The sequence below is a fragment of the Melospiza georgiana genome, chromosome 12 (genome assembly GCF_028018845.1).
Source record: "Melospiza georgiana isolate bMelGeo1 chromosome 12, bMelGeo1.pri, whole genome shotgun sequence".
Taxonomy (NCBI): domain Eukaryota; kingdom Metazoa; phylum Chordata; class Aves; order Passeriformes; family Passerellidae; genus Melospiza; species Melospiza georgiana.
The window spans coordinates 17,900,307-17,926,340 of NC_080441.1; the positions used below are offsets into that span (position 1 = coordinate 17,900,307).

General features: G+C 47.9%; 1 protein-coding gene across 1 annotated transcript in view; it reads left to right on the forward strand.

Annotated features, from left to right (window-relative positions):
- The first annotated feature begins 778 nt into the window (after positions 1-778).
- Positions 779-26,034, forward strand: part of LOC131088574 (ligand of Numb protein X 2-like) — a 28,849-nt gene continuing 3,593 nt past the window's right edge. Inside the window, exons 1-8 of the mRNA XM_058032739.1 lie at positions 779-848; positions 13,553-13,989; positions 16,423-16,649; positions 17,913-18,109; positions 19,290-19,655; positions 21,524-21,706; positions 22,710-22,884; positions 23,044-23,254. Of these exons, the coding sequence (XP_057888722.1) occupies positions 13,601-13,989; positions 16,423-16,649; positions 17,913-18,109; positions 19,290-19,655; positions 21,524-21,706; positions 22,710-22,884; positions 23,044-23,254 (1,748 nt within the window). The 5' untranslated portion in view covers positions 779-848; positions 13,553-13,600. The remainder of the gene's footprint in view (positions 849-13,552; positions 13,990-16,422; positions 16,650-17,912; positions 18,110-19,289; positions 19,656-21,523; positions 21,707-22,709; positions 22,885-23,043; positions 23,255-26,034) is intronic.

Genomic DNA, 26,034 nt, shown 5'->3' on the forward strand with positions numbered 1-26,034 from the left:
ATTGCCCTGAGGGCAGCAGAGATGTCCCGAAGGGAGCTGGGATGCCCTGAGGGAAGGAGGAATGCTCTGAGGGGAGTGGGAATGCCTCGAGGGGGAATTGCGCTGAAGGCAGCGGGGGGATGCCCTGGGGGCAGCGGGCGGTTGAGGCCCGGGAGCTGCCCCAAGGGCAGCAGGACTACCTCGAGGGGAAACTGTGCTAAGGGCACTGGAAGCCAAGGCCCGGGACGTGCCCGAGGGCAGCGGGGATGCCCTGAAGGGAGTGGGCGGTCCAAGCCGGGGAGGTGCCTCGAGGGCTGCGAGGATCCCTTGAGGACGGCGGGGATGCCCTGAGGGCAACGGGCGGTCGAGGCCCGGGCCGTGCCCTGAGGGCAGCGGGGATCCCCTGAGGGCAGCGGCGGTCGAAGCCCGGGACATGCCCCGAGGGCAATAAGGATCCCCTGAGGGCAGCGGGCGGTCAAGGCCCGGGACGTGCCCGAGGGCAGAGGCGATGCCCTGAGGGCAGCGGCGATCGAGGCCCGGACTCGCCCCAGCCGCCGCGGCTGCTGTGGCGGGGCGGGCCGAGGCCGCCGGGTGTGCGCGGCCCGGGGAGGCGGCGGCGGAGGAGGCGGAGGCGGTGAGGGGAGGGCAGGGCTGGGCTGAGCCGTGCCGGGCGGGCGAGTGACACCTGGGCGGCTGCGCTGCCTCCTCCTCCTCCTCTCACGTAGGTTTCGACTTTCTTCCCCGCCCGGAAACTTGGTGGAGGCGCCGCGCTCGCCGCCGTCGCAGGCCGGCTCGGCGCTGGGCTTGCAGCGCCTCTTCCCTCCCCATCCCGGGCCTGAGCGAGCCCTTTCCTGCCCCGGCTGCCCCAGGTGAGCGGGGACGGTGTGGGGGGCGTGAGGGGGTCCCGCCGGGACTGAGGGACGTGGGAGTCCCTGAGGAGGTGCGGGGCTCCCTCCGGGCTGAGCTTCCCTGAGGGACTCGGGGGGTCCCGGCCGGCTGAGCGCTGGACTCCCTTGAGGGGTTTGAGGGGGTCCCACCGGGGCTGAAGGGATACGGAGTCCCTTAAGGGGCTCGGGGAAGTCCCACCGGAGCTGAGTGGATGCGGGGTTCCCTGAGGGTCCCTCCGGGCTGAGGTTGGGGTCGCGGAGCCCCGAAGCTCCCGTTGTCCCAGCGGAGGGCTCGGCCGTGACCGCGGCCAATGTCCCTTATCAGTGACACGGGCTCGCAGGTGAAGGCTGCCGGCCCCAGGGTTAACTCTTCACTGCTGCTGCCTGGGCAGGACACACCAAACCCCGCGGTTTTCTGCTCCTGGGGCTCGCAGGGAGGCAGCGGGGCAAAAATGTCTTTGCTAGGAGACGGAGAGCGGCAAAGTCGGCGAGTTTGCTGGTAATTAATGCAGAGGGAAAAATAAGCCTATAAATAGGAGTTGAGATAAACAAGCAAAGCACAGCAAGGTGAGATGCGGACCTTTTGGAAATACCTTAAAGGTGAGAAGTACAGGTGACGATAAAGCTTAGTTTAACCCAAAGACCAACCATCTATCTGTAAAGATTTTTATTTAAGAAGGGTTTTTTTATGAGGGGTGTAAAGCGGAGTGAGGCTGTGTGCTGCTGAAGGGCTGGTTCTGCTCTGCTCGGCTGGGTGCACTTGTTATCTCGAGGGTAATGTCAGAAGGAGAGAGATCTGATGGAGAAGGAGCAGAGCAGGCAGCAGCCAGCTGATGCCAGCGCAGGAGGTGGCAGGGACAGCGGGACTGCCCCTTTCGGTGGCACTGCAGGCTTAGTTTGCTTTAAGCCCCGCTTGAAACGGCGCTTTCAACTCCTTGAGCGGTTTTTGGGACCTACTTTACCTCAGGAGAGTAAGAAATGCAGAATGAGTGCTTCCCTGCTGCTTACCAAGCCGAAAAAGTGTCACATTTAAACTTCTGCTCCAGTTTTTTAACCAAGGCGAAAGGACCAGAACATAAAGTTTCCGTAGGAAAAGCGATTCCAGCTCAAGTGCAGATGTAAGTGGCAGGGCAGCTCTCTGCTGTGCAGTGTGTCGCAGCAGGGACACAGTGAAGATAATTGGCGGCCCAGAGAAGTTTCTGTCACTGTCACAGATGCCCGGAGTCGTCCTGTGTAATCCTTAAGGCCCTGGGGGCTCAAGCAGCCCGGGGTTTGGGTGGTGTGGAGGGCTGGAGCTCTCCCGCAGCCGCGCCAGTTGTGTGCTGTGCCTTTGAGGGACGGCGCTGACGTTTGTCCTTGATGCCGGAGCTCTTCTGGCAGCTCTCCAGCCGAGGGAGAGCAGATTGCACACATGGCTCCTTCAAAACAAAACTTCTTTCTCTGAAGTTGCACACTCCAAGTCGTCTTTCACCATTTCCCCGAGCAGATGTAGTGTGTCTGCTGCTGAAAGGGCCTAAGGCAGTGGGAATATTTATTCCCTCCCCCAAAGGGATTTGCTCCCTGGACCAGCTTGTGAAGTCAGAGCAGCCCCAGTGCTTGTGCAGGGCAAAACAAAGGGGTCATATGGCCGGGGATGGAGCAGGGAAATGATAAACAGGAGGCCAACCTTCTCTGGGGACTCCCCAGCTGGAAAAGTCAGCCCTGCTGGAAATCCACACCTTCACTCTCCCTGAGTGTTATCATGGGATTCATTTAAATAACGGGGATTCACTGGCATAAACCCCATGGGATGAACAGGAGAGGAGGAGCTGGGTGTGCAGCAAAAAGCACCATCTGTTGAATGACAAATTTCACCTTTTTAACCAAATCATTAAAAAAGAAAGAGTTAAGAAACCAACCCAACCATATGGCCTGGGGAATGAGGGCTCAGAGAGGTGGAAGGAGCAGCTCCAGAAGGGACCTGGCAGCTACGTGACCTCTGAAAAACCCCCTGAGGTTTGAAGATAGCTGATGAAACAGCTTGAGATTGATTCTGGATGAACTTAGTGCTCCCTGAATGGCAATTCCAGTAACTCTTAGAAATTTTAATTAATGGGTTTCTAAACTACAGTAGTGCAGTACTTCCCCAAATGTGGTTAATAAAAGAATTTACTCATTTATGGGATTGTAGAGTCTTAGACTTCCATACCTAAAAGAATAAATATCACTGCATAATAAACTACCTGTAGCTCACTAAACACCCCTGCTGTATTTTCTCTTCTCCTTGCACTGCCATATATCTCTTATTTTCTGCATTAAAATAAAAACTTCCTGCTGCAACAGCTCTATTGATTTCACTTTGAAAATGAAGCTGCATCATTTCATTCCGCTCGTGTGGATCTCCCCAGAGGAGTTGCAGCTGTTGCCTTACTCACAGGCCTGAATATGTTTTGCTGGTTTGATACAAAACCCTCTTGTTTGGCTTTTCCTTCTCAGTTTACTTTAGTGGTGCTGCTCGTACAGTTGTTAGGAATTGCATTTGACAGTCCCTCATCAGTTTATGCTCCCTGATTTATAGCACATAAAACGTTGCTCTTGGCTTAGACATTTCTTGACACCAATGGAGTTTGAAAATATGGAAATATCTGGCAGTTTTTCTGATATTTCAGATAAGAAATTGCCCATGAGTCAGTATGTCACAAGCCATCTAAAGGGTTAGAGGGGATTTAGATGAATGAGCAGTAAGAGTTACTGTGCTGGTCCAGGAAAAAGCACTTAAGGGTGGAAGGAGGGAAATGGAATAAAGCTGGGTTAATTTAGAGAGACAATCAGCAGCTTACAGGCAAAGGCTTTTAAATTTTTTTTAATATATATATTTATATATATTAAAACCCTAAGTTTAGAGGTTCCCTGTGCAAATTTTGTTTGGAGTCTGCAGTGTTCTTTATTTGGAATATTCTCCAAGGGTAGCACTAGAAGGGATCATGTGTTTTTTAAAAGTGTTGTCTAACTTTGCCTATTCTTTATATGTACCTTAAATCATGCAAGTTTTGTAAACAGCTGCAGCAGAGTCTCTTTAAAGCTGATTTTCTGACAGTTAAAAAGGAGTTGAGATAAAATTGCCCTGTTCCCCTGAGGGTTCCAGGGACTCACCTGTGACATCCCTGTGGCCGTTGCTAAAAGCCCAGTAAATCATAAGCAGCCCTATCTGTAAAGTTCCCAGACTTATCTAGGAGTGGGGGGTTGATAACAGAGAAATTCTTCTCACCTAATAAATGCTCTTGCAGATCCCTACACAGCAAATAAATAACAGCCAGCAGTGCCTGCCCTGGGAACTGAGAGCTGAGGATTTCCTCTTGAGCACGGTCACAACTGAGCGGGAACAAAAATTGCCGCGTGATTATTTCGAGGAGGATACATAAAAATAAACATAATGGCTCTCCTGGGCCTTTTAGTCCTTAGGCTAAAACCCAATTAATTTAATTCCCTGTGAGAGCAGCACCTGGGGCTGCTTTAGCCCAATCTCTGGGGTGAAAAGCGAGCAGAGAAAGGAGATTCCTCCCCTTCCCTCCCCACAGCTCAGGTCCCTCACAGCCGGCCCAGCAGGAATGTGGCTGCTGCGCTGATTTGGGAACAGCTCAAGGACTTTGCTTTGTTGCTTCAGCTCCCTTAGCTGATGAGGCAGCCACTCCCATTTGAAATTTATTTTTAGAACAAGGGAAAATATAATTATCAATTAATGCATATTGCAAATATGTGCCCCATACGGCAAGATAACAACGGGTTTTAAAGTACTGCTGCTGGGGCCAGGATAAGATTGAACAGAAAGAAACATCCCAAAATGCCTCTTGCAGTTCTGCTTCCCCCAGCTGTGAGGGTTGTTTGAAGTCAGTAAGAGACACCCAGAGAACCTGCATGAAATTGGATGAAAAGGCACCTTCAATTCCATGTGCGACTGTGTAAGCTCATTAGCCATTAACACAGAGGTGTTAAACAGCAGAATGTGTCTCAAGACTTCTGAAAATGAGATCTAAGACTGTTCTGTCTGTCTCTAGGGAAAGGTAATCATGATCCAGAGACCTTTATTTTTTACTTTTTTGACTTCTGCTGTTTCATTATTTACTTAGGAGCTGTCACCTGTGGTGAAGGGCATTACACTGCTGGTTGCAGCAGCTCTGCCTACCCAGAGGCACTGGCAGAGTTTAAGTTCACTTCAAACTCAGCTGCAGCTGCCCTGGGGAGCCACAGTTTGAGAAGGTTTCGTTTTGTTTAAATGAAGGTAACTTGTTTTCTTTCTTTCTTTCCCCTTTACCACGATCTGAGGGTGAGATGGAATGTAAAGGGGAATTACAGACTTAATTACCTCTTAATTCAGCTTTTTTAGTTAGTGTGAACAAGCTTGGGCTGGAAAGTGCTTTGCATAAAAAGCCCTCTCACCCCGTGAAAGGAAGTCTGAGCAGGGTGATGTGTCCTGCTGTCACCCTGCTGTCACCCCTGGCATCGGGCACAGGAGCTGTTGGGAAAGAAGAGCCAGCCAGGGGAAATGTGCTGGACCCTCAGCAATGACTCTCAGCCATCCTGCCTTGGGTTTATTTTGTGGAGCTGAGATTCCAAGTGCCAAACTCTTTAAACAGAACATCATTTAAAAAAATAGTGCTACTGAAACTGGGACTTGGACCAGGTAATGAGGAGTTCTGTGCTTCTTTATCCTGCAGCAAAGCCCTAATCTGGTGCTTGTGATGTTTAAAAACTGTGACTGTTGATAGGAAATATTTCATCTCCAGGTGCAAAACTGCTTTCATGCTGCTGGATTGCTTGTGGTAAAGTTTTGTAGAAAACAAGAGTTCCTTGTTTGTGTTTTAACCAACTTAGAAAATGAGTTATTTTGTGCTTAAGGCTGAGAGTAGCCAAGATGAATTTCTTTTAACTGAAATTAATTTTAAAGTAGCACTTTGATAGAATGTGATAAAGATTAAAGCTCTGTAGGAGTTTCTCACAAGACAGCAAGGCTTAGAGCTACAGAAATACCTTTTGTCTCCCAAAAGCAAGAGTCTCTCTCTTCCCACCTCCTCCCTTCTCACATTACATTTAAATATCTCTGATGTGACCACCCTGGTGAGATTATTCAAACAGGGGCTCTAAAAACATCCAGTTAAATAAAATACAGTGCACAGTCTGCTTCTTCCCCTGTGTCCTTTGGAAGTTCTGTGCTGAAATAGAGATCACAGATGGACAGTGGTGTGCAGTTTGCTTTCATCTCTCTGTAAAGAGGGAATTTGGAGGTACACACACAGGCAGGGATGAGCTAACAGCATCTGATACTCATTTGTAGCCATTAGACACTGGATTTTTACCTCATGCTCCCAGGAGCAAGCACAGCTCTTTAAGAAAAGTCACTGTGCTCCCAGATATTCAGATGAACCTAAATCTTAACATCACATCTCCTAATCCCTCTTTGTTTGGTTTTGAGCTGTTTGTTTGAGTTGCAGGAGAAACTTTGATTATTAATTACTGATTAAATTCTTAAATAATAGCACTGGGTTCTTTCTTTCTTTGTAGAAAGCTTCTCCCACGAACATCAAACTGATTTTTAGGGATGGAGTTGCAGATAGCTGCCAAATTGAAAATGTAGGTGAGGGTGGAGGTGGGAGTATTTAATTTCCTGGAGAGAGAAGATTACAGATACAATAGAAAAAAAATAAAGGCAATCCACCCCTGTGGCGATAAAACTTCCATAGGAATATTTGAGTCAAATTCTGCAAAGAAACAAATTGATTTAAGTGACTGAAGGATTCCTGTGAGCACAAGATGAGCAACATGCATGTTTGTGTGCAATATGCTGTAGAAAGGAGGGTGGATGTAGTGGAAGCATCTTGCAAGGGTGAGAAAGCAGGGAGAAATACATCAATAAACCAGCTTTTTCTGCAGCTCTTGTCTTCAATTTGATGGCATTTAATGTATCCGTTTTTTTCTGAGCACTATATTAAAATAGTCACTGTTGGATCCCCTTTGGAAGAAGAGTGTAGGTGGAAAGCATAATTCCTAAAGAAGGGAGGAGAGAGGAAATTTATTGGCTCTTGTTACCCAGATAATATTAACAGAATGATAACTCCAGAACCTCCTGCTCTGCAGAAAGAACTGGGATTAATTTTTGAGATTACATTTGTTTAGTTCTGCTGCTTTACCACTCTGGGTCCTGTGAGAGAGTTACTGCTCTGTGCAATCATTAACTGAGAGAGAGGCAAATGTTCTGAGCATTTGGTAGTGAGAGAAATAAATTATGAGTACCAACTTTTTAAGTTTTCATGTCAGGTTTTTATTCTGCTCAAATTAAAAGTGCTCACAATTTAAACTGTTGATTGCTAACAAGATTTTTAAACTGAGTATTACAAATCTTTCCTTGTGTTAAACTTTCAGAGACACTAACCAGACAGGTTGTTTATAAAAGTCTGGAAGATTTTTATAAAATTTAGAATTTTTAAAATCTGTCTGGAAGTGAGTTATGTTAAAAATGGAAATCCATCAATGCTGCAGAGCTGATCCTGCACAAGTTGCTCAGCAGAAAACTCCTTGGGATTGTCCTGCTCTCCTCAAGCCTTTCAGCTCATCTCTCAGGATAAGGTTTCCTGGGATGGGTTGTTATCCTGGTCTAACAGGATAAGGGTTCTGATTATAATTAATGGAAATACAATTGGCTTTCTGTTTTCTGGTGGAGAAAAGAGATACTTGCCCAGAAGCTGGGGCAGATAAAATACCAAATTGTTTAATGAGCACAGAAACACCAGGGAGTTTAAATACAACTTATTTTCACATTGATGATTAAAGAATGGGTATAAAAATGATGGGGTCAATGGAAATTTAAACTTCCATTTTTCTTGATATTGATTACAGTAAAGCAGCTTTGATTTAGAGTTCCTGAGTCAAAATGTTCACACAAGTGCTGAGCAGTCACTCTTGGGGGTGTGAAATCCTCACTCATTAGAAATCCTGTGGCTTCAAGGCAAGCTCAGTCACTGAAAGGGTTGCTTATTTAGCTGCATAAATGCAGCATTTCCAGAAGATTTTTACATTCCGTGGCTGATCTTCAGCCATATCAGAAAATAATAAAGATAGTATCAACACCTGAAACCATTCTTGGGTTTGGTGTTTTGGTTTTTTTTTTTTTTGTAAAATTGACCTCCAATATTGTTTATAAAAATCCTCTGCTATTTCAACACTTTGCTGTGCCACTGTTGTAAACTAAGGGGTTGTGAAATGCTGTGGTAACCCACTGGAAGTGTTCAGTCAGGATGGAGTGTCTGTCCTATAAACCTGTCTCATTTCATGAACCCTTCTTCACAGCAGTGATAAAATTCAGCCAAAGCCCCCCTGTTACAGAGCACATTTTCAATGCACATTTCTATCTCTGGAATGGAAAAAAATGCCATTCTGTGAAACACAAAACTTCTTAACTGAGTGAAAACTGTTTAAAGAAAGTTGAGGAAAATCTCTGCCCCTTTTTCTCGTGTTTTATTTCTAGAGGATTGGGTTTGCTCCATCAGAATCCACCTGGATCTTGCTTTTAGGTTTGTCAGTGCCCTGCTGGTGTGTGCCCTCAGCCATCTTCATCCAGATTGTGCTGGCTTGTTTTGTCCAGCCCCAAAAAAATTAATTAATTGTTTAGCCTTTAGTTGGAATGTTGCAATTCCAGTCTCCCAGGGAAATGTTGTTATAAATATAATAACTGGCATAATTATTGCAGTGAAGTGTTACATAGCAGGAGATGTGGGGCACGTGCCCCACAGTCCCCAAACCAGCTTTTATTTGGGTTTTCAGCCCAATATTTCTTTATCACCATATCAGTGCTAACCTCCAGCTGCCCCAAAGCATAAACCATGGCATTTCTAAAATATTTCCCATGACACACCTCTCTTTTTAATATTGAGAACCAATTATTTAATGATTTTTTTTGAAAATTTTTTCTTAACTTCAGCTGTTTGAGACATTCTCTAGTCACCCATATCCTTCAGGAAGAATTATTCAGGAATTCTTCAGGAAATCCAATTCTTCAGGAAGAATTTTACATATCTGTTTTGTGTCCTTGCTGCAGACTGGTTGCGTGGTTCTGTGTTTTGCAATTTGGAATGTGATCTGCTTACTCACCATATTTGTGGTTTTAGAAATCAGTTAGTTAATAGAAACAGGCTTGACTTTTTTCTCTTTTGTTTGGGTTGTTCTTTTTCCCCTGGAGTTTCCCATGTGGCCTTAGGTAGGTCCCTTGAGATCCACTTCAGAGCTATAACGAAGTGTTAAATTCCCAGGAGCTGCTGCCTCTGTGGGTCTGTCAGCCTCTGGTGATGGAATTTCTCACTTTTTAAATGGGAATAGCAGCACTGTTACCCCTCAAAGAAATGAAATTCAGGTGGATACATTATGGCCAAAATTCACTTGTACCAAATGCTGGAATTATGTCAGCAGACAGGCTTGGCTTGAACAGAACTTTAATTTGTGCTCCACACCAAGAGTGGCACAGTGAAATGTCCTGAAAGCAGAGCCAGAGCAGTGTTGGGAATGCTGGTGATAAGCTGGGAGCTGGAATGCTGCTCTTGTGGAGCCAGGTACCACAGGCACAGCTCCTGCTCACTCAGTCACAGCACAAGTGGAGGCACGGGGCTGGGAAGATTTCTTAGATAATCACCCTTTTTTTAAAAAGGCTTTTAATTTTTTTCTCCAAGCTGTGAGTCATCAGTTCTATTGCCAAGTCTGGGCTGCTGGGCAGGGAATGAGCAGTTTGCCCACCAGGAATGGTGCCTGGTGTGGTTCTTGGCAGACCCCTCCCAGAGCTATTAACAGATGTGCAGGGGGGCAGAGCTGAGGCTCTGGGCCCTGGCAGAGCTAAAACAAGAATAGGCAATGTGCTAATATTGTCAGGAATAGTCTTGCTTTGGCAGGAATACAGATTAGACTACCTGATAAGTCATCATTTGAAAAAAAAAAAAAAGTCTAGTCTTTGAGTCAGTGTTACAGTACCAGGAATCCTACTAAAAAAAAGGCAACACTGGTTGGCTTGAAAAACAATTCTTTTTTTTTTTTTTTTTTTTTTAATACAATAAAGATAAAGGTGATCCCAAAGAAGTCCTTATGGGATAAGAAATTAGGAAATATAAAGAGATTTCTAGGAAATATAAAGAGATTTCTGTTGGACTGTTTCCTTCAATTCTTTGTTAGGCATAGAGGTGGGGTGTGTTACTCTCCAAATAATTCTGACTGCAGAGGCATTTCTTGTGTTACCCTTTTAGAGCAGCAGAGTCCCTTAGAGCAGCACATGTCTGTGTCAGGCTTTAACAATTCCATGCAGTCAGTGTGGAGCAACTGGGGACCAAGCTGGATCCTGATGTGACTCCCTCATGATGCGGGTGAAAAGCCACAGGGAGATTGCAGAACTTTGGGAAAGGCAGCAGCAGGGAAGGTGCCACCCTTTGCTGAGAGTGGGGAATGATGGAACAAAAAAAGCAGAACGAGGTTGTAGGGGTTGATTGGGTTGGTCTGGCCTTTGGAGGTTAGAATGAGGAGCTGAGACTGGATTGCAAAGGATTGAATTTATATCAGACTCCCCTCCAAAGCTGGATCCTGTGGGCTCTCTGGGCCGACTTCTGAGGGTGGCTCATTGAAGCTGAGGGGAGCCAGGCCTGTTATGATGAAACACTGATTTTCTCCACACTTCAACTCTGCCTTGTTGGGCTGCAGCAATGTCTGTGCTGGATGAGATTTTAGCAATTCTTCCCCTGCAGAAGCTGTGCTGAGTGCCTGAGTCCCTGAGCAAGGGAGGCTTGTTTGAGCCTGTGCCCTCCCCGTGCTGCTCACTCAGCCCTGCCTTGCCCAAGGCTCTGGGCTGGGTTTCATCACAGAGGTTTGGGTTCCCTGCTGTCTGCAGCAGTGTCCTCATTGAAGGGACAGTGGTGGAAAAGTAAAATTCACCTGGGCACCTTGAAATGAAATCTTCACCCCTTGGTTTCAAGGATCTGGAAGTGAGACAGCAGATCAGCTTGGAGCAGCAAAATTTTGGCGACACTTTTATATTCCACAAGTTATTACTCAGAAATTACTCATCAATGGGATTCATCTTGGGTAACCTTTAAACACAGAGCAGAGAATTAATTTGATAAATAATCAGAAAAAAACCAAATAAAAGTAGTTTATCAGCACAATTACTGTGAGGTTTGTTTTTGCTAAGAAAGTGGATTTGTTTCATCACCTGCCAAAGTTTTATGCAAATAGTCCAATCCAAAGCACAAGTATTTCTGATTGGTACTGTTTGCCTTGGAAGCTCCTTGTTTCATTACCTGGTGGTGCTGAGCTGATTGATTTCAACTGAGGAGATGTTAAGTGATGGTCTGATGTTGAAATCTTCCTTTTGCACCTGTAAGGTCATTCAAGATCAGCTGAAGGCTGGCAAAAAGGCCAGGAAGGCAAACAGAAGGGCTGCCTGTTTCAGGTGGGGGCAAGCACCAAGAGCAGGCAGATTTCTGAGAGAGGAGAGCATGGGACAGCAGCTTTCATTTCCATGGTTCTGTGTGAGAGGATCCCATGGACACAGCAGCTTTCATTCCCATGGGTGCTGTGTGAGAGGATCCCATGGACACAGCAGCTTTCATTTCCATGGGTGCTGTGTGAGAGGATCCCATGGACACAGCAGCTTTCATTCCCATGGGTGCTGTGTGAGAGAAGAGCCCATGGACACAGCAGCTTTCATTTCATAGGTGCTGTGTGAGAGGATCCCATGGACACAGCAGCTTTCATTTCCACGGTGCTGTCTGAGAGAGGAGCCCATGGACACAGCAGCTTTCATTTCCATGGGTGCTGTCTGAGAGGAGCCCATGGACACAGCAGCTTTCATTTCCATGGGTGCTGTCTGAGAGGATCCCATGGACACAGCAGCTTTCATTCCCATGGGTGCTGTCTGAGCTGTGCCTTTTTTGGGAGTCAGCCATGCAGGGGTTAAGGAGGGAATGCAAACAGAGGAGTCAGGGATGTTCACCCAGCCTGAGTGCTTCCCTCAAGGGGAAGATGTTTTCTTGGCACTGCAGCAGGGGAGAGAGGAGCAAATAACTCCTGTTGTACCCACCTGGAACTGTGACAGTGATGTTTTAATCTTTTGAAGTGAACATGTTCCTGTGGCTGGGTAAAGAATTCGCCTGTGAAATGGCTGATTCTGTTGGTGATACATTCTTCCTTTAATTAAGTAGCTGACTTACCTTGACAATTAATTGGAGTGATGTATGGTTTTTATTAGAAACCCATGACTAATTTTTTCTTGCCGTTCCTGCTATCTTATTGTTCTGGTCTCCCCTCCTCCCGAGTTCTGCTTTGTGCCAGCTGTGTCCTCCAGGCACTGGTGCAGACCAGTGTTCCCTCTTGCTTACCTGTTCCAGATAAAGTCATTGTTTTCAGGTATTTTCCACATCATCTTTCAGAAATTTTCCATTTCATCACAGTTTTGTAATTTTTTTGTTTTCAGAGTCTGGGATTCTTTACTTAAAAAAACCCCACCAATCACAAACTCCTCAAAACATCACCACAACACCCCCCACCGTGTAATGTAGTTTGCTTCCTTTAATACCACACTTCCTACTTCATTAAAATAACTGCCAGGCTAAAAAAATCCTCCCTGCAGTCATCCCTGTGCCTGTAATCTGCTAGGAAACTCAAGTGAATTTTATATTTAATTACAACAGGCAAGATTCAAAATGGATGTGACTGAAGATATTTCTGTTAAAATCAGAGCAGCAGCTACAGGGACTCAGTTTGTCCCTTATCCTGCTCTCCCTGGCTGAAAGGAGCAGAGGCTCAATCCTCTCTCTAACCTTGCAACAAATGATGTGGACTATTCTTTACGTTTTTTCCATTTAGGAAGCTTTAGTCTTTTTATAGGAAATTTGTTTCCATGGGGGAACTTAGGCATGGATGAGTGGGGAACAATGCATTGTTTGTTAAAACAATTTTTTTTAAGGGAGTGGGCTTGAAAGGAAGGAAATGTGGTTTAGATTTAAGTTTCTTTTGAAATTTATTCCTCTTCTTTTGCCTCATCTCCCCACCCCCCAAAATACAGAACAATAATCCTAACAACCAGACCTGCTTTTAACCCCTTGTGTTCTCAGAGGTGTATCCATGTCCTCAGTGGCCACAGCAGGTGCCAATATTCAAATCTGAGCACCTATTGGTTTGACCACAGCATCCCAAAAACTCACTTCCTTTTCAAACCAGGACATCCCCAAACTGGCTTTTCACCACACGTCTTTAAAAGATTTGGTATAATCTGGAAAGCCAGAGGAAGTTTAAAAATCACTGTCTTGTGTATCCTTCCTTTCCCTTCCCTGTCTGGGTTGTTCTCCATCAAGAACATGCAGTTTTTGTCTCAGCTTTTCTAGTCTCTGTGTTTATTTAGTCTGCCTCTGGTGTGTGTGTGTGTGTGTGTGTGTGTGTGTGTGTGTATAAAGTTTAAGTCTGTTTATCCACGTGCTTAAACCTTGTGCTGAGTGAGGTCCTTGCATCCTGTGCTCCCTGGGCTGTTCATTCACAGGGTGGTTCTGGAAGGAAGAGCCCTGTGGGGTCAGGTTGGGGCGCAGGTTCTGGGGGAGGAAGCTCAAGGCAGGAATACAGTTTAATTTGTAATGGGCTGCATTTGAAGCAGGCAGTTGGCTGGAAATGTCTCTCTCTTTCCCCTGCAGGTCTGTGGCAGAGCTGCTGTGTGACAATCTCCTGCTGCTGCTGCTGCCATGGCTGACCCTGTCACCGAGGACGGCGTGTCCCAGGTCCCCGAGCTGTGCTGTGAGTGTGGCCAGGCCCACCCCTTGCTGGACAATCACCTGTACAACTTCCAGGACGAGGTGGACGATGAGCTCATCTGCCACATCTGCCTGCAGCCCCTGCTGCAGCCCATGGACACGCCCTGTGGGCACACCTACTGCTTCAAGTGCCTGGAGAACTTCATGCAGGAGTACAGCTTCTGCCCCATGGACCGCAAGAAGCTCTCCTTCCAGCAGTGCCACAAGTCCAGCCTGCTGGTGAGGAACCTGCTGGACAAGCTGCTTGTGCTGTGTCCTTTCAAGGCTGAGTGCCAGCAGACCATGCAGCGCTGTGAGCTGGAAGCTCACCTGCAGAACAGGTGCATTCCCCTTTCCATGCTGTTATTGCCAGGGTGCAGTGCTGCTTAGCAGAACCCTCTGTTCCCAGAGCAGCTCCCTAAACTGGGGCAAGGTGGGACACTAGAGGAGCCAGGGTGAGGCTGCAGAGGTGGGTGGGTGAGGACAGTGTAATTGTGTGTGTGCTCTGAGCTGCTCACCTTCAGCCTGTCTGCAGATGCTAAACCTGTCAAACACCCAGACATCTGTGGGTCCTGAACTGGGCTGCCAGCTCTGGAGTTGTTACAAACAAACAAGCTTATTCTTGTTTCCCTTGTGCAGAGAAGAAAGGCACAAAGTCAAGGCTCTGAAAGCAAGGGATTGTGCTGTGCTGCCAGTTTAATTGGTCCAATTAAGATGTGCAATACGTAAGGCTTTGATTCAAATAGTGCAAGTCCCTCCAAGCTGCACATTATGCACTTGCTGAAACACCTACTTATAATTCCATTATCTTCTCTCATTCTTTTACTGAGAAAGAGAAGCAAATGAAAATTACTAATTTTTTTTTCTGTTCCTCTTGTGTAGAGGAAGGGAGACTTTTTGGTGCTTCCCTGCTGGCTGGGCTGTTGGCAGGCAGGACATTGTCACTTTAAAGGGAGTGCAGGTGACAGAGCTCTTGCCATGGTGTGTGGAGAACCCTTGTTCCTACCTGGTTAATGATTGCAGGGAGGGGAGCTAAGGGCAAGCCCTGCTGCAGGTGGAACAGAGCTTCCTTGGCAAGGTGCATTTGTCAGCAATGGGAAATGCCACAGGCTTGTTTCATTCAGCTCTGTTGTAGTTTGTTGTGGCAATGACATATTTAAAAAAAGCCAACCAGGGAACAGGTACACTTAGGATACCCTTGCAGCTCCAGCCAAGGATGGACCCTTGTGATTTTCATTGTCTTCAGTCCCCATGAGCTGAGAGCTCATGTTACAGCCAGGGGAAGGGATGGAAGGTGCTTGGGTGCCCCTTTCCCTTCAGTGAAAGTTTATAATCTCCTTTTTCTTGAGCAGCCCTTTGTCCTGGCTGCTCAGGCTGGGGCCGTGGCTCACACCAGGGCTGGGCCTCCCTCTGCTCTGCAAATCTGCCCTGCTATCAGTAAACTCCTGTCACTCTGTAATCCCTCTGGCACGGCAGTTACACACAGGGGAGGGCGAGAGGCACCTCAAATGTTTACATCAGAGACCTGCCTGGAAACTGTAGCATTCTCCCATATATTCCACAGTTGTTTGTATCTTTCTTGAGGACAGAGTATTCTAAGACTCCAGGCTATTTCACCTGGGCTGTGGGTGCAAGTGGATCATCAGACTGAAAAAAAAAAAAAACCAAAAAAAAAAAAACAGATAAGAAAATTGCACTGGGATTTGGGTGTTCTCTTGTTTTAAGTGAGATTAACTGATAGGAGAAGATTTAAGGAAATAAGAAGCACATAGTAACTTATTTTCTTGGGGGATTTTCTTGCCTTTGCAAATTGAATTTGTGTTTTGATATCTTAAGAGAGGGACATGTGCACAAGAGGATCATTCAGCTTTTGTCATTAAGTTCAGGGATATTTTACTGCTTGGAGAATAAATGAGCAGGAATAAACCAGAGGAAGTAATACTGGCATGAGATTTCTTTAGCCAGAGTGTAAATAGTTCAGTTTAATTTGAAAAGTGACTCTGGTAAAAACCCAATACTACTCATGTCTCTGAAAGTTTTTGCATTTATCACCTCCTCACCTTTTTTATAAATATTTGTGATAAAAGAGCTGTTTTTCCTCACCCATTAGTGCTGAGACAGGCTGCTGATGTATCTGCATCCAATTACATCCCAGTTGTGGGACCTCTGCCCTCTGGGGAGCAGCCAGTGGGATGAGGAATTCAGCTACTCCCATTCAGGTAGAGCCATCCCCTGCATGGCCTGGGAGTGCACCAGGTCCTGGGTCAGGTCTCATTTCTCATTCCACAACAGAAAATGCCCAGTCCTCCCTTGCTGCTCTTGTGTGTAGCTGGTGTGTTAAAACAAAGCCTAATTCAAAGCTGAGCTTGAAACTTGAGCCACTTGCTTTGTATCAAGGTACAGTTCACAGTGATCTCTGCAACGTCAGAGCTCAGTATTTGCTTATATTTAAGAGGGATTGTTTTCTTTATGGATTGTTTGCCAGGTAAATATTTAGCAAAGGAGACTCCTGTTTCTATTACATTCTTATTTTTCAAATAATTTGCTTAATAATTTTAAAAGTGGTGAAATAACAAGCCACTGCACTTAAGCTGATACTTGTACAAGTAGAAACTGAAGGTCAAGGTTTCTCAGTTTTGTCATCTGAGAAACCAGGAGTGCACTGGTGAGATCTGGAAGCAGCTTCTTCCCACAGGTTTGTCAGAGCTCTCATGTGCTGGGTCACCTGCCCAGACAGAGACAGTCACTGACAGTCCCTGCCAATCTCTCTGCAGGTGTCCTGGCTTTAAGAAATACAAATCTGAGCTGCAGCGGAAAAGGAACCCCGTTTCCAAAGGGAAGGAAGAGCCCCCTGCCAAGGGGGACACAAACTCACCCAAGGATCCAGAGCTCCCAAGTGGAGGCTCCTCACTTGTGGCAGAAAGCTCTGGAGCTGCTGTGGTGTCACTGGGGACTGCAGAGCCTGGACTGGTCAATCCAGCTTTTGAGGAGACTGAAGAAGGTGAGAGTTTGGTACAGAAGTGGAACTATGTATTTACCTTTCATGATACACCAATGAGGCAATTATCTCAGGAAATTCAATTTGTAAGTGCCCCCAGCACTGTCAGACATCATCAATGCTACTCAGCCATTAGTAGTCATGTCTTCACCAGAAGAGAGATTCATTCATGTGCATCAGGGGTGGCAGAGTCTGCTCACAGGCACAGAACTGTACAAAACCATTTGGAGAAACTCTGTGAGATTGCAGGGAGTACTTGCAGTGTTCTGTGAAGAAACAAAGGCAGTCCCTGTCAATGTGAACGTGGAGCACTTAAAGCCCTTGCAGAAGCCAGATAATTAGTAACTAGGAAGTGCTCCAGGTTCTTGTTAATCTTGTTAGGAAAGTTAAATATACAGTCAGTTTCCTGGAGTGGTCAGTACCTCCCTCCTGGTGTTTTTGTAGCATAAGTTAGGTTTTGATTAACAGGCAGCTCTGGAAGCCTTGCAGATCAAATCAGCATCTCCACTTCAGTGTAGCAGCCTTGTCTCAGCTTGGTAGGAGGCAGCAGCGTGGATACCTCAGTGCCTGGTCTCAGAGTTAGGCTCAGCTTCAGCCCCTGTGCCTGGGACAGAGGTAACTCACAGGTCAGTTCAGTTCCCTGTTGGCTTTCTCCCCAGGCACACCTGGAGCAGGTTTTGCATCCCTGGTGTGACACCTGCCCTTCACCCTGTGCTGGGCCTGCCTCAGTGTCCCCGTGTTGGGGATCTCAGCCCACTTGCTAACAGCAACTTTCATCTTCAAAGTGCAGCATTGCTTCATCTCCATGCTGTGAAACACCAAACATTCCTCCTGCTCTACAGGGAGGATGGGAAAAGGGGAGCAAAGGAAATTAGAGGAAGGAAGTTGCAGAGCAGTAATTACAGCTGGGTAGTCCCTTTCCCTCATGGGCATCATGGAAACTGGAATTTATTATGTATATGCTCCTAGCAGGCCAGATATCACAGGAGAAAAACAAATCTCTAAATATAGCCAAACCATACTGAATGCCTTTTAAGAAATCCCCAGCAACAACAATAAAGAGTTAGAATTCATGAAAAGCTAGGAGAAAATAGGAAAAATTCTGGAGAAACTCTAAAGAAACAGAGGGGTTTTAAGCTTTTTATCTGACCTTAGGTCTCCTGATAGCAGCTTTCCCTCACATTGAGCACAACCTGAATCTTGGGGTGCTGTGAAAAGGAAGGTTCTGTTAATGTGTTGTTTTTTCTCTTCAATTTCCACAACCAGACCTTCCTCATAGAACCAGTCTTGTGGCTGAAACTACCACCATCGAAATCCACCGGGAGGATCCAGAGGAAGAGCTGGGGATGAGGATAGTTGGGGGTAAGGACACCCCCCTGGGGAACATCGTTGTTCAGGAGGTGCTGAGGGACTCTGTGATTGCTGCTGATGGAAGAATTGCTCCTGGAGACCACATCCTTGAGGTACAGAAACCCCCATTGCTTCCCTTGGCTGGGGGAGGAGAGTGCCTGGAGAAACTGGGAAATCTCTGCAGCTGAGGCTTTTAGAGCACTGCTCAGACCTCTGTGTCAGCAGCATTGTGTGTCTGCTGGGGCTCAGGAGCACTGCTGGCATTCCTTCCACTCAGACTCATATTTCTCTTGCATATTTGACAGCTTTTTGAAATGTAGGCCGTTTTGGACAAAGTAAAAGATTCCTACCTGATAAATTTCACACAGCAGCCCCATTTCTCTGCTCTAGTTAGGAAGTCTCATAATTGCCTGCTCCACTGTGTTGCTTAAGCTGCATATTCTCCGTGGGCAGGTCCAGGGTGAGAGCTGCTGACTGGCAGTGAGTGTCAGCTCCAAAATGAGTAAATGCAGAGCTCCGGCCCCACCTGACCCACAGCCAGGGCACTGCCCACACTGGCAGGGCTCTGCGGCCCTGGGTGACCAAGGTGACACCTTGTACACATGGTGACAACTGTTAGCACCTCCAGCCATGGCTGCCCAGTCATCTGCCAAGCCATAAATCCTCCTTGTCCCATGGGATTGGGCACCAGGAGACCTGGCAGCCCCCACACAAGTGGCTGATGAGATCTCTGAGTTGGTTTCTCAGGCAGACCAATGGAGTGACTCCTGCTGTATCCAGTTGGATTGTCCATGTCTCAGGCTCAGCAAATAGGGCAGGACCCACACTTAGGAGCCCTATTAACATCCTCAAAGACTGCACAGAATCTTATGTGAAACAGGAAAGGTAAAACGTTGCCTTCTCAGAGTTACCCTGGTAATTGCATAAAAATGGATTATTCCAGAAACCTGTAGACTATGGACCACTCAGAAGTGGAGATTTGGGTCTGCTCCATGCTGGAAATTAAGGAAAAGCAGATCTGCATTTACATGGCATGGAAGGAATGACTGAACATTTTTAGGTTTGTTAGCTGTGTGGGTTGTCCTGTCTTGTCCCTGTCCTCAGTCATTCACCAATTACAGTCTAATTCCCTCAGCTTTCCTCATTCTTTTTTAGAAGACTTTGCTCCCTAATCAGAGTCAGAGATTGCACAGGGACTTTTCCATCCTGCCCCAGCCTGGCTGTGCCCCACACTGTGGACAGTGCCTAATTATTGTGGGCTCTGATTAGTGAGTGCTTTGTTTGTCTTTGTAGGTGAATGGCGTCAACATCAGCAGCGTGACTCACTGCCAGGCTGTCTCCTTCCTGCGCCACCCAGGGCCTGTTCTGCACCTCCTGGTGCTGCAGGAGAAGGGCTTTTCCAGCAGAACTGCCCAGCAGGATCCCAGTGCCACCAGCAGGGAGGTGATCCACGTCACCCTGGTGAAGAGAGACCGATCGGAGCCCCTGGGAATCAAACTGATCAGGAAGACTGACGAGGCAGGGATCTTTATTCTGGATCTCTTAGAGGGGGGCTTGGCAGCCAAGAATGGGAAGCTGAGTCGGAATGACAGAGTCCTTTCAATAAATGGTCAGGATTTGAGGCAAGGAACTCCTGAGGCTGCTGCCCAGATCATCCAGGTGAGTTCAGACATGGAAATGGCTGTGAGTGGCTGGAGCAGGGCTCCTGTTCTGAGCCAGGGCTAGCAAGCTGCATTCCCCCAAATCTCTGTCATGGAAAGTGACTCCCCTCTGGATGTGTGGGAAGCACCACTTCCAAATGAAGATAAACACCAGGAGTGGGAATCCGTGGTGAGTCAGCCCTGACAGGTCTGAGGGGAAGCAGTGGCTCATGGCACTGGGGTTCACCTGAGGAGATTGCAGCTCCTGTGTGCTGCTTGCAGCCTCTCAGCCTTGCACAGGAAATGCTGGCATGCACTGGGTGGATTCATGCAGCAGACAGGGAGGGATCAGGGCAGCCTCTTGTGCTTCCAACAATCACACTGAAGGTGCTGGCTGGGGATGGGATGGGCTGGCAGCACAGACAGATCCCTTAGGGCTTCAAATCAGACCATTCTCCCCATTTTGCCTGTATTTGTGAAGGGAGACTGGAAATCATGGGGCACCTCAGGGTAAAAGCATTCCAGGTACCGAATGGGTAGAAGAGGGGTGGTCTTTCCCTGTGGAATGTGCTCCTGTTGCAGCATGCCAGAGGTTTTGGTGGAAGGAGTGGGCAAGGAATTCTAGTTAAAGGATTAAGGACTGCTGCATGTGCAGCAGATATCACACAGATCAGTTTAAATTCTTTATCTCCCCAGGCGAGTGCCTCCAGTTTGTTTTTATCTCCAGATCCTGACACAATGCTCCTCATCCCATTCTGTTTATATCCCAGAAAGGATGTGAGGTCAGCAGGAGGGAGAGGCAGCTCTCCTCACAGTTATCAGAGCAGTGCAGTGCCATGGGAGAAAGAGCAGAGTTCCAGCACTGAGCTCCTTTTTCATGTTTGCTTCTGTTCTGTGGCCTCTTAGAATTTGTTTGCATCCCACAAGTGCTGCTGCATTCCTGTTGCAGTGTGCACACACAACTCCCATATGAGGAACTCTTTTGATCCCACTGGAACCAGCAAGCAAAGTCCAGAACTGGCTTCATGAGGTTTGGGATTGAATCTCTTTGGAAGTGACATTTGTGTTAAACTGTGACAGCGTTCCAAACATGATCTGTTCCTCTGAGGGCTAATTGAAATCCTTGCTTGAATGTAACTTTGAAAATCCCTCTTCCAAGGCCAGGGAATTCACTCTGGCACCAGGGGAGCAGGGTGCTGTGGCAAGGAGTGAGAGCAGCAGCTGCATTTCTGCCATGCAGGGCAGGAAACAGCCGAGTGAGCACTGGGCCCTTCCCCAGTGAGTCCCTGACAATGAGGTTCTGTCAGGTGATCTGAAGGGACAAACCCAGAGAGGGCAGCAGGAACAATGGGAGCACTTCCCCTGCAGCCCTGCCAAGGCCAGACCAGCAGCTGGTGAAGTGTTTAACCAGAGGTACCCTGGGGAAAAAATGGATGGGAGATGGTGAACAATAGATGAACAAAGCTGGGAGGGAAAGAGCTTTAACAACTTCCTGTGCAAGAAAAGCATCCAGTGCTTGTGTGGTGCAGCCAGGGTTCCAGCTCTGGTCACTCTGGGGCACTACACAAGATGCTATTTTGGTTGTTTGTAGCAAAGTGCAGGAATTAATCATCCACCTTTGGCATTTGTGGGTGAGGGAGGCACGAGTGAAGCCTGCCTCTACTGTTCCTTCTGACTCATGTTTGCTAATTCCCTTTTTCTTTTTCCAATCACATTCCCTGGCTCATCACAAAAGACTTTGCATCACATTGAGGAGCTGGTGGAGGAACAGAGAACCTCAGTAGGAACTGATGCCAGCCCTTCTCTCTCCCCAAGGCAACGAGGGCTGTCCCTCATTTCTAACCCATTTCTCTCTGTTTATTTTCCACTCCTTGTTTCTCTGGGCAGACCACGGAATCCAGAGTGAACTTTGTGATCCTGAGGCAGTCTGGGCTGCAGCTGGGGGAGCCAGGGGAGGATGGCAGCACCTCCAACAGCAGCAGCAGCAGCAGCAGCAATGGGGGCAGCCCTGTGCACCACCGGAGGCGACCAGAGCAGAGCCACTACAGGAGGAAATCCACCTACCAGAAGGTGGGGCTGGGAAATGAGGCCAGGGTGCTGCTTGTTCCTGGTTTAACCAATGCATTGTGCTGTTCTGGGATGGTGTTTTATCACAGGAGGCTGATCAGCACCTCCATTTCTGCTTGGGCAGGTTTGGTACTGAAAAACCACTTTGTCACCTATAGGGAAACATAATTGGAAGGGAAAAAGGTGACAAAATTTCTTCAGTGTTGATGCAGAGCTGGTGTTTAATCATTTGGAAAGGGCAGTAAGAAATTTGCCATCCATGAGATATTTTGGGATTGGCTTCTTGACATCCCTCAAGCTCTGCACACTGAGGGTGTTGCAGTGACACCCAGCTGAGCTGGTGTGGGGCCAGAGCCCTTTATGGTCAGGAGAAGAATCCCCAGGTGCCCCCATGGTGCTGCTGAGGCTGCAGAGTGGCTCTGCCACCCCTCTGGGGGCACAGCAAACAGCAGGAGCAAGAGGACAATCAATCCCCAGTGTGCTGAACCCAGAGAGAATTCTGTGTGCAGCACTTCCAGCTGAGTGACAGACCTGCTGCAGCTGCTCAGAGTGCTGTATTTCAGTGGCCCTGGAGCTCAGGGAGTTCCTGTCCTGTGGGGCTGGAGTGTTGTTCCTGCATTTAAATCCCTGAGTAGCATTTACACCCTGTTGTACAGCCTGTGCTCTAATGTGTGCCTTCACTGCAGCCTCAACATTCAATCAGGGAGAGCTTCCCTGCTTGGCATGAGCAGCCCTGAGATGAGCTCAGAGCTTCTTCCTCAGTGCAGAATTCCCCTCCTCAGAGGGAGCATCTCCCTGCAGCAAATGGATTTGGGATCATCAGGACAGCACCGAGGCTTCACCTTAGAAATGCTGCTCTGTATTCCCACCCTGCAAGGACATGGGAAGCTGACTTTGCCCTCCAGCAACATTGCTGGAATGCTCTGAATGAAGGAGACAAATGGTGCTGGGCTTCTTCTGTTAAATGCATTAATGAAGTGCATTTTGTGCTGTCATTGCTTTGTAGGATTTGCCTCAGGGATATGTAAGTCATGAGAAGACAGTTGCAATAAAAAAGGAGCCAAAGGAATCTTTGGGAATCACAATTGGAGGTGGAAGGGATAACAAAAACAAGCTCCCTATCTATGTGACAAGTGTGCAGCCCATTGGATGCCTCTTCAGGGATGGCAGAATCAAGAGAGGTAAGGGAGGCTCTCAGACCTTTTATCCTGTGGGGTATTTTCAATGGAAGCTGGCCTTGGATGCTGAGAGAGGCTGGAAAAGGGCTCCCATGACCCCTTGAGGCTGAAATGGGCTCCAGAGCCCAGGTCTGTAACAATCCCAATTTATTTCATCAACAGGGGATGTCCTTCTGAGCATAAATGGCATCGATTTGACTCATCTGAACTACTATGAAGCTGTCTCAGCTCTGAAATCCAATGCAGCCTCCCACTCAGTCACACTGAAAGCCTTGGAAATCCTGTCCCTGAGCTGCCCAGAGCCAGCCCTGGACATCAGGGAGCAGGGGTTCAGCTGGTCTCCCCTCTGGATCACGTGGCTGGGATTGCCCAGGTATGTGTGTCAGGGACTGGATGCAGAGCTGTTAATTACAGGGTTGACTTTCACTCAAACACTAGAAATTAATTACTTTGCTGATGAACTTGGAAGCATTCCTGGTATTCCCTTTTAGCTGAAAGGCAGTGGAAAGCCTCATTTGCCAATGAGATCATAGAATAATGAGTACATAAGGAAATTCCACTGTTTTTCTGGAGTGACATCATTCCCACACTCCTGTTGGACAGTAACCATGCTTTAGAGGCCCTGAAACCCCTTTTTTAAAGAGAAATAGTCAATGTTAGATACAGTCCTTGCTAAATTACTGACTGAAATCCCTCTGGGGCTCTTTCTGCATCCCCTAACACAAGCCAAGAGACACCTGGGCTGTCTGGGAGTTTCTAATCTGATCATCTCACTTAGGGGCAGACATTCTTTCAGTCTAACTCTTCTTGGCTGTTGTAACTGTGTCATCTTCAGCATGAGGCAGAAATGATTCTGCACAGTTGAGTTTTCCTGCTGCCAAGCTTTACAGGACAGGTTTTAACCTGGTAATTTCCAGGAGAAGCTTGAATTTCCCTCTCCTTCCTGGAGGGGTGAACCTCTGGCTGCCTCCCTTTAGCAGTTACATCAAAACTGTGTGAAAAGCAGAGTCAGTTGTCATCCCAGCTGACTGCAGGAGCATCTGCAGGTGGATCAGAAAGCCAAACCTGCTGTGGGAAGCTTGGATCATTTACAGCCTTGTTCTTTGAGACACTTAAAGAAGAACCACTCACAAAGCCTCTGTTGTGTTACTTAGCAGCCTGGAAAGAAATGCTCAACAACCCAGCCCAAGGCAAGGCAGCTTTTGTGTCTCCTGTAGCTGGCCTGTGCTCAGCAGCTCCTCCATCTCCTGGCTGCTCCAGGCAGGTCTGGTGTGAGCTGGCCCTGAGCTGCACCTGAGAGCCCAGAGCAGGGCACAAACCCTCAGCTGCTGCTGCAGTGAGCTCCAGCAAGGCAGAGCCTGTCTGGGCTTCTTTCCTTCCTTGCCCAGTTTTTCTGGCTGTCAGGTGCCTTGCAGGCTCCCCATGCTCTGTGCAGGGACTGGAATCTTCTCTGCTCCTGGATCTGCTGCCTTCACTTCAGGAGTGTCCTGACATCCCCTGCATTTAATCACAGAATCACAGAATCACAGAAATTCAAGGCTGGAAGAGACCTATAAGATCATCAAGTCCAGCCCATGTTCTAACTGTTCAACTAGATCATGGCACCAAGTGCCACATCCAGTCTTTTTTTGAACTCCTCGAGGGATGATGACTCCACCACCTCCCTGGGTAGATGATTCCAGTATTTGACCACTCTTTCTGTAAAATACTTCCTCCTTAATTCTAGCCTGTATCTCCCTTGGTGCAGCTTGAGACTGTGTCCTCTTGTTCTGTCTGTTGTTGCCCGGAGAAAGAGCCCGACCCCCAGCTCACCACAGCCACCCTTCAGGAAGCTGCAGAGAGTGATGAGGTCACCCCTGAGTCTCCTTTTCTCCAGGCTGAACAACCCCAGCTCCCTCAGTCGTTCCTCACACAGCTTGTGCTCCAAGCCCCTCACCAGCCTCGTTGCTCTCCTCTGGACACGCTCAAGCATCTCAATGTCCCTCCTAAAGTGAGGGGCCCAGAACTGGATGCAATACTCCAGGTGAGGCCTCACCAGTGCCGAGTACAGGGGCAGAATGACCTCCCTGCTCCTGCTGGCCACACTGTTCCTGATCCCAGGCCAGGATGCCATTGGCCTTCTTGGCCCCCTGGGCACACTGCTGGCTCATGTTCAGCCGACTGTCACCAGCCCCCCCAGGTCCCTTTCCACCTGGGCACTGTCCAGCCACACCGGCCCCAGCTTGTATGGGTGCAGGGGTTATTGTGGCTGAGGTGCAGGACTCAGCACTTGGACTTATTGCTGCTGGGGACGGTGTGGGGACGGTAGAAAACGGATTCCTAGCAAGCAGCCCTTTCCAGCTCCTGGAGAAACGTGCCTGGTGTTTTTATTTATGTTCTGTGCTGACGCAGCCACTGCTGCTCTCGGGCTATTCATTTGCAGAAGCTGCCACAGCCATGGCTCAGAGCTGGGTTTTTGCACTTGTGTGGTACCGGTGGAAGGAAAGCATGGAGGAATCAGCGAGCTCCAGCTGGGGCTCCTGGTGTTTATGTGTGAAAAACTCCTACAAAATATGTTCTCCCTTCTTTTGACTCCTGAAGCAAGAAATTATTCCAGATTCCTTTGACTCCAGCCTGGATTCTGGCCTTGGAATGTGTCTGCAGTTCTGGCTGTGAGGGTTGGTAGGAGCACTCAGCAAGGTTATTTCACTTTGGGATCTGACAGAACCTTCCTCCTGTTTCCAGCACTAAGAAGGGCTGGAATTCCTGTGCTTCCTCCCTGCTTCTCCCACCTGCTCCCATTGAGACCTGGTGGCCTCTGGTTGGTCACCCACAGGGTTTTTGTCACCTGGGCATGTTCAGGGTGCTCTGGCACTCAGGGAGGTGCAGCTGCAGTGAGATCCCAGTGCCACCCCTGCTGTGGGGTGGTTCCATTGCAGAGCCCCTGTCCACCTAAACTGCTTTCCTTTGGACAGGAGCAAACCCCCAGAGCTGCAGGGGAATGGCCATTGCCCTGTGGCCCTGACAGACCCTGTGTGCACCACACTGGCACAGAAAACCCCAGAAATGTGCCCAGACTGGAGCCAGCACCAGCTGTTTCCCTGGGATCTGCTCCTGGTGGCTGCCCTGGCCCCAGTGTTGGTGTGTCCTGCAGGGTGAAAGCTCAAAGCTAAT